Source organism: Cetorhinus maximus, chromosome 3, assembly GCF_964194155.1.
Source record: "Cetorhinus maximus chromosome 3, sCetMax3.hap1.1, whole genome shotgun sequence".
In the NCBI taxonomy this organism is placed as follows: Eukaryota; Metazoa; Chordata; class Chondrichthyes; order Lamniformes; family Cetorhinidae; genus Cetorhinus; species Cetorhinus maximus.
This window is the reverse complement of record NC_135881.1, coordinates 55,876,629-55,888,642: the sequence shown is the minus strand read 5'-3', so window position 1 is coordinate 55,888,642 and position 12,014 is coordinate 55,876,629. Positions and strand designations below refer to the sequence as shown.

At 45.0% G+C, this 12,014-nt stretch overlaps 1 protein-coding gene across 1 annotated transcript in view; it reads left to right on the top strand.

Moving 5' to 3' along the window:
• LOC144672780 (zinc transporter ZIP12-like) overlaps positions 1-9,896 on the top strand; it is a 92,003-nt gene extending 82,107 nt beyond the window's left edge. Inside the window, exon 12 of the mRNA XM_078534779.1 lies at positions 9,282-9,896. Coding sequence (XP_078390905.1) covers positions 9,282-9,410 — 129 coding nt within the window. The 3' untranslated portion in view covers positions 9,411-9,896. The remainder of the gene's footprint in view (positions 1-9,281) is intronic.
• The last annotated feature ends 2,118 nt before the right edge of the window (positions 9,897-12,014 follow it).

Below are 12,014 nucleotides of genomic sequence, written 5' to 3'. Positions count from 1 at the left end.
TGGAGCTCTTGAGCTGAGACAGAACAGGAAGTCCCCCCCATATCACTTGGGAAAAACTCCTCTCAGAACAAATCATTGGGAAGTGGAATTAGCAATGAAAGCAGAGTGGAGACAACAGACAACTCTCTGGGGATGGTAGTTCACAACTCGAGAACTACTGTTCGCCACTACATAAAGCCAACCATCCAGGTCCCACTGAAGCTTTGGTGAATGAAGGAGGAATAAGTGTGGGACAAGATAGTCTGACAAGATCGCTTTGAGCAGCAAATTACCTCATTTCAACACAAAACCACAATGCAACAGCTAATTCGTAGCACTAAAGGGAGAACATAGAGATGTGTAGCGTGCCTACGGGTGGAATTTTCCCTGTGTGTTGGCGGCGGGAACTTCATTGTAATACATCTACATTTCATTATAGACCCAGCTCACCGGAATCATCCCCTCGTGCTGGATCATCCGAGCACGTCAGTGTGTAAACACACTGGCGTGTTTCACAACTATACATAAAGGGCATGCACCTGGCGAGCTGCACTTTGCTTGGGTTTCGAGGTTTTTTTGCCGACCTTGCTTCGGGCAGCACTCACGATCATTAGCACCAGGCTTCGCAGACAGCACTGCATCACTTTTAGGGGACTCATGGGCAGGTCTCTAACTACCACACCAGCCATAAGGCCGGAGGTGACTTTTCACTAGCTGCAGGGCTCGGGATTGCTTGGGGAAGGGCAAGAAGTGGCATCAGGCAAGGAAAGAGGCTGCAGGGTGAGGGCTATCCAGGGGAAGGGGCGTATCCCAGGGTGTGTGTGAGGGCTCAAGTTGATCTGTGCAAGTGGCCTCAACATGGTAAGGGCTGAGGAGGCAGTCTCCAGAAGAGATGAGGCCAAATGGAGATGTAAGAGTGTGTGTGAGAGAGTGAGTGATGATGTCCCTTGAGTTGCCAGTGAGTGAGATGCCAGAGAATGTGTGGTGGGCTTGCGAGTGTGTATGTTTAGAGTGATGAGATGGTTGCATTACACTGGCGGCTCAGATAAGATTATTCATCCTCTTTCTGTATTGGAAGGCCAACCTCCTCTGTAAAGCATTGGCACTGAACACCACAGCCATCACCCACCAAACCGGAGCGGTAATGGTGCTGCCCCTCCTGCGGCCAGAACAGGGCTAGAGGACATCGTGACGGGCCTCCACGGGCATTCAAAAGGCGTTCCAGGGACGCATCACTGAATTGAGGGGGCTGCAGTCTTCTTTCCTTTTGGGGCCATGTCGTCTGTGCAGCAGTCATGGGTTTGAAGCACTGAGGGGTGTGCGCGTGGCTGCATTTTAAATATGGCGCTCTGCATGAGGAAGCAGTGAGGTGATGGTGTGGCAGGTAAATGAGACACCGCATGCCATCAAAATGGTGTTTCCCCGGAATGCAAGATTCATGAGGCGGGATTGGGATGATACAGCGTGAAAAGAAGCCATTGCAGCTGGTGCGCAAAACATTCTTTTTCTCACCTGCTACCACACTTAGTGCAAATCTGGGATGATTCTGCGTTATGTCACTAGTATTGGCAGTAGCTGATATTTGGAGCAGGTTGCATAGCACAGACATTTGAACAGTTAGAGACAATGATATGCCCAAAGCAAAGTAAAAGTCATGAGCTGAGAAATGTAACATAGACCAGAGGCAGAAGACTGAGGGGCCTGAAGCTTCCTCAGCCGATATGAGATCTCAATGAGCAAACAGAGACCAGTAAGGCATAGCACTGGCAGTAATTTAGGTCAATGATTTGACATTTACTTTTGTTGCTTCTTTTATTTGCTTTACTTGATTCCTTAAATATTATGAGAACAGTTACTTTTGAGGAAAGAAAACAAGCAGAGTTTAGCCACAACCTAGGAACAAAGAAGCAGGAGTAAGCCATTCGGCCCATCAAGCCTGCTCCGCCATTCAATTAGATCATCGCTGATCTTCTACCTCAGCGGCATTTTCCCCCACTATCCCTTGATGTCTTTACTATCCAGAAACCTATCAATCTCTGTCTTGAATATACTCAATGACTGAACCTCCACACCCCTCTGGAATAGAGAATTCCAAAGGTTCACCACCCTCTGAGTGTAGAAATTCCCCTTCATCTTGGTCCTAAATGGTCCACCTCTTATCCTGAGGCAGTGCCCCCTGGTTCTAGAGACTCTCCAGCCCGGGGAAAGATTCTTCCTGCATCTACCCTGTTGAGCCCTGTAAGAATTTTGTATACTTCAATGAGATCAGCTCTCATTCTTCTAAACTCTGGAGAATACAGGCCCAGTCTCCTCAATCTCTCCTAACAGGACAATTCCGCCAACCCAGGGATTAGTCTGGTGAACTTTTGTTGCACTCCTTCTATGGCAAGTATATCCTTCCTTAGGTAAGGAGATCAAAACTGTACACAATACTCCAGGTGTGGTCTCGCCGAGGGGCTATAGAATTGCAACAAGACTTCCTTCCTCCTGTACTCAAATCCTCTTGCAATAAAGGCTAGTATGTGATTTGCCTTCTTAATTGCTTGTTGAACCTGCATATTTGCTTTCAGTGATTTATGAACAAGGACACCCACTCCCATTGGACATCAACACTTCCCAATCTCTTATTATGTAAGAAATACTCTGTATTTCCATTAATTCTACCAAAGTGAAAAACTCCACATTTTCCACCTTATGTTCCACCTTCCATGTTCTTGTCCACTCACTCAGCCTCTGTAAATCTCTTTGAAGCCTCTTCACATCCTCCTCACAACTCATATTCCCACTGACTTTTGTGCCATCAGCAAACTTGGAAATATTACATTTAATCCCCACATCCAGATCATTGTTATAGATTGTGAATAGCTGGGGCCAAGCACTGATCCTTGTGGTAACCCACTAGTCACAGCCTGCCAACCTAAAAATAGTCCACTCTTTCCTACTCTCTGTTTTTTGTCCGTTAACCAATCCTCAATCCATGCCAGTATATTACCATCAATCCCATGTGCGCTAATTTTGTTTACTAACCTCTTGTGTGGGACCTTATCGCAAGCCTCCTGAAATCCAAATGCACCACATCCACTGGTTCCTCCTTATCTATTCTGCTAGTTACATCCTCAAGAAGGTCAACAGGTTTGTCAAACATGATTTCCCTTTCATAATCATAAGTCCATGTTGCCTCTGCCCAATCCTACTGTTATTTTCTAAGTGCCCAATTATCACATCCTTTACAATAGATTTTGGCATTTTCCCTAATACTAATGTCAGGCTAACAGGTTTATAGTTCACTGTTTTCTCTCTCCCTCCTTTCTTAAATAATGGGGTTCCATTTGCTACCTTCCAATCTGCAGGAACTGTTCCAGAACCCATAGGGCAGAATTTTGCCGTCGGCGAGCAGGGGGCGGGGCCCGCTCACTGATGCATAATATGACACGGGATGACATTGGGCAGAACCCCTGACACCATCCCGGCCCATTTAAATTTTCAGGAAGGCGGGGGTGAAGCAAAATCAGCTGCGGGCCCACCAACTTGTCAATGGCCAATTGAGGCCATTGACAGGATCAATTATACAATTAAAGGACCTGCCCGTCCAACCTTAAGGTTGGCGGGCAGGCCAGGAGCCCCGGCAGGAAATAGATAAAACATGAAACCTCATCCACTGACGGGATGAGGTTTCATGTAGGGTTTAAAAAAGTTTAGTAAACTTATTATGTAAATTATGAACATGTCTCATCTCATGTGACATTGTCACATGAGGGGGACATGTTAGGGAATTTTTTTTTCTATTTTTCATATTTTTAAAAGTGTAAGCGATCTCCCTGAGGCAGCACTTAGCCTCAGGGAGATGTGCGCTCTTTCGTGCACATGCGTGAAGCACACTCTCGCTTTTGGGGAATCCCCCTCCCGCCTGCACAGGAAGCGTATGGCGCTTCCCACCGGACATCATGCTGGGCGGGCCTTAATTGGCCCACCCACGTAAAATGGCGGCGGGGCCCGCTTCTCCGGCGGGGATCGGCTCCCCGCCCGCCGGAGATTAGGTCAGGCCTGCCCGCCCGACAGGCAGAAAATTCTGCACATAGAATTTTGGAAAATTACCACCAACACAGCCACTACCTCTACAACCCCATATATGCATATGGTGGTGGTGTAGTGGTAATGTCATTGGAATTAGTAATCTAGTGACGTGTGCTTTGGGGACAAGGGTTCAAAGCCCACCACAGCAGCTGGTGGAATTTAAATTCAGTTAATAAATCTGGAATTAACATGCTAGTCTCAGTAGTAATGACCCATTGTTGATTATCATAAAAACCCATTGAGTTCACTAATGCCCTTCAGGGAAGGAAATCTACCATCCTTACCTGGATCTGGCCTACATGTTGATTCTTAACTGCCCCCTATAATGCCAGCAAGCCACTCAGTTGTATCAAAACCTACAAAAAGGAATAAACCAGATGAATCAGCTGGCATTCACCTAGGCACTGGAAACAACATGGGCAAACCAAGCACTGTCGGCACTGCAAAATCCTCTTACAAACACCTGGGGGCTTGTGCCAAAATTGGGAGAGTCTCACAGACTAGTCAAGTAACAGCCTGACATAGTCATCCTCATGGAATCATACCTTACAGATCATGTCCTTATCACCATCCCTGTGTACGTCCTGTCCCACCAACAGGACAGACTCAGCAGGGGTGGCAGCACAGTGGTAAACAGTCAGGAGGGAGTTACCCTGGGAGTCTTCAACATCGACTCCAGACCCCACGAAGCTGTGGCATCAGATCAAACATGGGCAAGGAAACCTCCTGCTGGTTACCACCTACCACCACCCTCAGCTGAGGGTGGCAAGGGCACAGAATGTACTCTGGGTGGGGGACTTCAATGTGCATCACCAAGAGTGGCTCGGTAGCACCACTACAGACCAAGCTGGCTGAGTCCTAAAGGACATAACTGCTAGACTGGGTCTGCGGCAAGTGGTGAGGGAACCAACAAAAGGGAAAAACCTAGCTGCATTCACCGATCTACCTGTCGCAGATGCACTAGTTCATGGAAGTATTGGTAAGAGTGACCACCGTACAGTCCTTGTGGAGACAAAGTCCCGACTTCATATTGAGGACACCCTCCATCGTGTAATGTGGCACTACCACTGTGCTAAATGGGATAGATTTAGAGCTAGCAACTCAAAACTGGGCATCCATGAGGCACTGTGGACAATCAGCAGAAGCAGAATTGCATTCAACCACAATCTGTAACCTCATGGCCTGGCATATCCCCCACTCTACCATTACCGCCAAGCCAGGGGATCAACTCTGGTTCTATCAGGAGGGCATGCCAGGAGCAGCACCAGGCATTCCTAAAAATGTGGTGTCAACCTGGTGAAGCTACAACACAGGACTACTTGCATGCCAAACAGAGAAAGCAGCAAGTGATAGACAGGGCTGAGCAATCCCACAACTAATGGATCAGATCTAAGCTCTGCAGCCCTGCCACATCCAGTCGTGAATGGTGGTGGAAAATTAAATGACTAACAGGAGGAGGAGGCTCCACAAATATCCCCATCCTCAGTGATGGAGGAGCCCAGCACATGAGCGCAACATACAAGGCTGAAGCATTTGCAACCATTTTCAGCCAAAAGTGCTGAATGGATGATCCATCTCTGCCTCCCCCTGAGGTCCCCAGCATCAGAGATGCCAGTCTTCAGCAAATTTTATTCATTCCACGTGATATCAAGGAATGGCTAAAGGCGCTGGATCTGCACTGGCTATGGAAAAATAGAAGCAGGAGTAGGTAATTCGGCCCTTCAAGCCTGCTCCGCCATTCAATATGATCATGACTGATCCTCTATCCCAAGGCCATACTCCCACTCTCTCCCCTTTTCCCTTGATGCCTTTAGAGTCTAGAAATCTATCTATTTCCTTCTTAAATATATTCAGTGACTTGGCCTCCACAGCCTTCTGTGGTACAGAATTCCACAGATTCATCACCCTCTGAGCGAAAATGTTTCTTCTCATCTCAGTCCTAAATGGTCTACCCCATATCCTGAGACTGTGACCCCTTGTCCTAGAGCCCCCAGCCTGAGGAAACATTTTTCCTGCATCCGGTCTGTCCAGCCCTGTCAGAATTTTATTTCAATGAGATCCCCTGTTATTCTTCTAAACTCTTGTGAATACAGGCTTAGTCGGCCCAATCTCTCCTCATACGACAATCCTGCCATCCCAGGAACTTCCTGGGAATAGTACTGAAGACTTGTTCTCCAGAACTTACCACACCCCTAACCAAGCTGTTCCAGTACAGCTACAACACTGGCAGCTACCGGGTAATGTAGAAAACTGACCAGGTATGCCCTGCCCACAAAAAGCAGGACTAATCCAATTACCGCCCCGTTGGTCAATTCTCGATCATCAGGAAAACGATGGAAGGGGCTGTTGATGGTGCTATCAAGTGGTACTTACTTAGCAATAAACTGCTCACTGAAGCTTCCAGGGTCACTCAGCTTCTGACCTCATTACAGCCTTAGTCTAAACCGAACTGGTCCGGCCATATAAATACTGTGAGTAAAAAAGCAGGTCTGAGGCTGGGAACTCTGCGGAGAGTTACTGACCTCCTGACTCCCCAAAGTCTGCCCACCATCTACAAAACACAAGTCAGGAGTGTGATGGAATACTCTCCACTTGCCTGGATGAGTGCAGCTCCCACAACACTCAAGAAACTCAACACCATCTTGGACAAAGCAGCCCACTTGATTAGCAACCCATCCACCACCTCCAACATTCATCCCCTCCACCACCGGTGCACAGTGGCAGCAGTGCGTACCATCTACAAGATATACTGCAGCATCTCACCAAGATTCCTTTGACAACACCTTCCCAACCCGTGAGTGACCTCTACCACCCAGAAGGACAAAGACAGCAAATGGATGGGAACACCACCACCTGCAAGTTCCCCTCCGAGCTACACACCATCCTGACTTGGAAATATATCGCCGTTCCTTCACTGTTGCTGGGTTAAAATCCTGGAACTCCATCTCTTAGAGCATTGTGGGTGTACCTACACCACATAGTCTGCAGTGAATCTAAGAAGTGGCTCACCATCATCTTCTTAAGGGATGGGCATCAAAAATGCTGGTTTGGCCAGCGACATCCCATGGACAAATAAAAAAAAATTTTAAAGTATGCATTTCTCCATCTCTGTCTGATTATAGGAGCATTTTAAATTGCATGGATCCTTCCTAGCACTGTAGATTATTCCAGCATGACTCAAGTTAAACACACACCCACTTATACGCCCCAAGTTGGGCAGAGGATCAGGTTCTGTGAGTAATCAAATGTGGCATGCCCCTCCCAACAGAAGGCCAGGCAAGTCCTTATGGTTTCTGTCAGCAAGGCCACAGGGAAACTGTACACCAAAGGAGAGAACTGGGGCAGAGGAGGAGATTTGCATTTAATATAACCATATGGACTTGCCTGGCATCCTGTTAGGAAGGATGCACTACATTTAGTGGGTTTCCAGAATTCAACCTGCATTGCTTTCACATTTATGCCCACCTTGCAACACAGTTTACAGATCACAACAATGATGAAATGTGTGTGCAAACTGACATTAATCATGAACCATAAATGTGAAAGAAGTATAATCTGAATCCATGAAAATGTTAGGGTTGATATCAGTTCCTTCAATGGCACGGAACAATTTTATTGTTTGCTTCCAATTGGCTATTTATCAGTTTCTGATAATGTGGTGTGGAAATGCAATGTTAGCAGCACCTAATGGTACTCCTTGGTTATGGTACTGTTGTCACTAACAACATCTGAAACTGCAGCCCATTGCTCCTAATAATTATCAAAATGATGGAGGCTAAAATTAATGGCAATGCTGTAATTAAGAAAATAATTACTGAAAATCTTCAAGAAACATTTTGTTACTGCGAGCTACAAGAGCATTACCTTCTGATATTTATCTAATGGCAATGTTTAAACAATAAATGTATTATTCAATTCATTGTATTCCATTAGAAACTCACATGATCCGCTAGAGCCAGTCCGCATAGCTGCCTGCACACAGTTGCACATGCTGACTTCTGCCCTCTGCCAACCTAATAATTTTGAGGCAAATTTTGTTTTTGGATCAGACATGTTACAATGATTTCTTGTATATAAGAGACTTTATTTAAAACTACCTGCTTAAAACATTACTACAATGATGGAGCTTGACCAAGTATCAAAACACCGTGGAAACTAGGAGCGTAATCTTTTGGAGGCAACAGCGGTCTCAGCCATTAGTTGGAGAGCCGGCAAGTGCTCTGTGTCACTTCTTTTAGGGAAGGCCGACCACATCATATGCTGCTCAGGCACTTACAAGCCAAGGGCAGGTCTTCCCTTGGGACCAAGGACCCTGGGGACGAAAGTTCTGCTCACCAAGAGCTGCTGGCCAATCAGAGCCTGACAACTCTATTGAATAGCTGTGCCAGTGGAGAGGTGGTGGTTACTTCTGGTAAGACAGCCACCCGAGGCCCAGGAATGTCATTGGATTCCAGGCCAGAGCGGAGTGATGGCAGGAGTAGGGTAGTGCGGTGGGGGTCACAGGGGAGGGGAGGTCAATAGCAAGGATAAAGTTCTGGCTCTTAGTATGCCCCATTCCCGGTGATCAGCCATTGAGTGCATCTGAATGAGGGACCACCCAGGGTAGGGTGACCAACTATTCCATATTTTAAGGGATTGTCGAACTGTTTGTCCCACATCCCTTATTTCTAAGGCAGCCTACAGGAAGATTGAGCCTGGGAGTCTCCTCTTGCCTTTGCCCCACTGTGTTTTCTGTGAGCATGCGCATTGTGGCTCTTGGTCACCAGCATCCTAACAACCTTGTTCTTAGGGTCACCAGCATCCTCCATCCCCCACCAGGTCCCACAGTCAAAGTGCCCCTTATTTTATTTCATAAAAGTTAGTCACCCTGCCCCTCAGAGCCTTCAAGCAACCCCGCCCACTTAAGGGCCTCAACTGGCAGTGGGGCAGGATGGCAGTCCATGGGCCTTCCCATTATGGACTTCATCAGTGTGGAGGCGGCAAGGTGGTGGGGTCCCCGCTCATTACAGCCCCAACTCGCCAGCAAACTCGCCAAGGGGGAGGGCGCAAGACTGCACCTTAGATTCATGCTGTCTGGGGTGAGGCAAGAGACAGGCTACAGACTGGTTACAGACCACCAGATACCAGCTAGCATCTCATCTCTCCACCTCACAGGCTAAGGGAATAATGTATTGCACCAAATACAATGATGTTTAGAAGTTAACCTTATTTTGTGTCATTTATAACAGCTTCCTGAGATGGCACATGTAAAAACAACAAAGCCCTGTTTGATGTTCATCTTTCAGAACATTGGACTGCTTCTGGGTTGGGCTTGCCTACTCCTTCTCGCCCTATTTGAACACAGGCTCACCATATAAAATCATCTCGAGTACTGTCCTCCAGCAAAAGATGAAAGCTGCCTGCACAGAAAATTGACTGCAATTTGATATAATGCACTGGACTTTTGAAACTAAAAATTGTTCTTAGAGACAATGGAAGCTACGACCAGGAAAGGCGTACAAATCACCACTAATATTTAATAGTTATTTTGCAATTGTTTTTCATGAACATTTTAACAACTCAAATCTGAAGTAGTTTTTTTGAAAAATATATTTGGTAGATCTGTTCATTAACAATTTGTATAAGTACAAGAGAAAAATCATATTTGAACCAAAATAATTTACTTACAGCTTTTAAGATTTAGTTTACTACCAAAAATAATGGAGTAGAATTTTGATATGCACCTGTATGTTTTTATTAAAATCTGACTTTATATCAACTTCTCATTCCAGTAGATATCTAATCTATTTTGTTCCATGTAATCATGTAATATTGAAAAATATTATTAAAACGTAATTTTTTTGCTGTTAGATTGCAATCAAGCATATTTGTTTGTCTAAGATGAGCTTTTTCACGTCTTGGAAACAAAAAGGTACACTTATCTCTTTGCATCAACATGCAAGGGGTAATTTTCCAAATATGCGTTGGCAGTGAAGAACTTCACTCACCGCCAATGCACATCAGAAAATCACAAGCAGTGCACTTGCCATTTTCTGATATGTGCTGGCACTGGGCAAGACAACTGCAAATGCTCAGAAAATTATCCAGTAACTTTATTACCACCTTCTCCACATCTATGTTGTATTAAAAATCTTGGGGAAGTTTTAACACCATAGAAACAGGGAAGTAGGTCAGTGGGAGTGGGAGAACTGGAGTGGGAGAATCACCATTTCCCTCCTGATTTGGCCGAGTGCAATTTTAAATTGTAGGCAACAAGGTCTTTCAACCCAATCCAAACATGTCTATGATATCACTAGGGCCAATTCAGCTATTTTAACCTGAAGCCTGAGCCGGGGAAGCAACAGCGGCTTCTCTGCCAGGCCAAAGCCAACAGAAACAGCATCCAGAACCAAGGAAAGGCCCAGTCAAGTAAATTTTAAAAAAATTAACAGCCTCCGCTTATTAGTATACCGCTGTCCAACCTCCAATCAGAACCGCTGAGGATCGGCGAGAGGCAGCTACCAACCATTAAAACCGGGTGGCAGGAGGCTGACATTGAGCACTGAAAGGAAAAGTGTCCGTCACTAAGTTAGGTGGCCAGGAGTGGGTTTGGGAAAGGATCGCAGACTGGTTTCAAGGGGTAGAGAAGCCCAAGGCAGAGAAGACCGAAGGTTTCATTGTGGGACCTGGTGATAGAACCTGGAAAATACAAAAAATGAAAAGTAATTTTCTGGCTCTCTTCTTGACAGGCTTGATTTAGCGGGGAAGACATCACATCTCGCAAAGCTGAGGTTAAGATTGCAGTCAGGCTCCAGTGACATCATTATCATTTGGCCTCTTCACACTTGCATTGTGGCCCCATATCTTAAGCTTTCACCTTTTGTTTACAGCCTCTCATTTAAGTGCTTCTATCAGGCATACAATCTGCCAGAAAGACCAATTCTAATTCTCTGTCCACTTAGTAATTATGGTTAACTACTGGTAATTTCATTTAAACTTTAAACAACCTGTATCATCTGTGGGTGATAATTATGCCAACACTGCCACTAATGTGAATGTCACTGAACTGTAAAGAGCAAAGCATGACGAGAAAATCAGAGCAAAATTGAAAGGTATGTCACTCCTTTAAGTAAAATTACCTTTGCTAGTCTAAGCTCTCAGATCTTGACCCTTTTTCACCTACCCTTTTTCTCTGTTTTGTTATTGGTACCTTGAGCTAGCCGTCACTCATCATTTTCTATGATTTTAACTCTGCCCCAAACATCACAATTTTTTTCTGATTTTCACATCATTCATATACATTCCATCCATTGTTGTAATTTTTCAATCTTTATTTTATCTTATTTATTGTGGAAATTCAATTTGATATGTTGTAATTGATTCTGCTTTCTCTTATCAGCTTCCCTTCTCACTTGAAGTCTCTTGAAAGTTGGATTTATTCATGGAAATGTTTTACTTTTCTGATTTTGAAACGTGTGGAAAGACTTCATCTGCGTACCAATGAAAGGAAAATTGAAAACCTGTTCGTTGAAAACATAGATCAAATTTTGCCGCATGAACATAATGAGAAACTGTTCCCCTAACTCCCTGTCCAAGTTCCTTCAATATTTAGTTACAAACCCATCTCACCTTTCCAAAACAAAAAGCTAGAAAACTGTAGGTGTTGAAAACCTAAAACACAAACAGAAAATGCTGGAAACATGTAGATTTAAGATAAGGGGCAATAAATTTATTTTTTTATTATTATTAATATTATATTATTATAAAGGAGGTTTAGAGGGGATGTGAGGAAGAATTTTTTCACCAAGAGGGGGGTGGGAATCTGGAACTCACTGCCTGAAAGGGTGGTAGAGGCAGAAACCCTCATAACTTTTAAGAAGTATTTGGATGTGCACTTGCGCTGCCATGGCATACAAGGCTATGGGTCTAGTGCTGGAAAATGGGATTAGAATAGTTAGGCACTTGTTTGACCGAAGCAGACT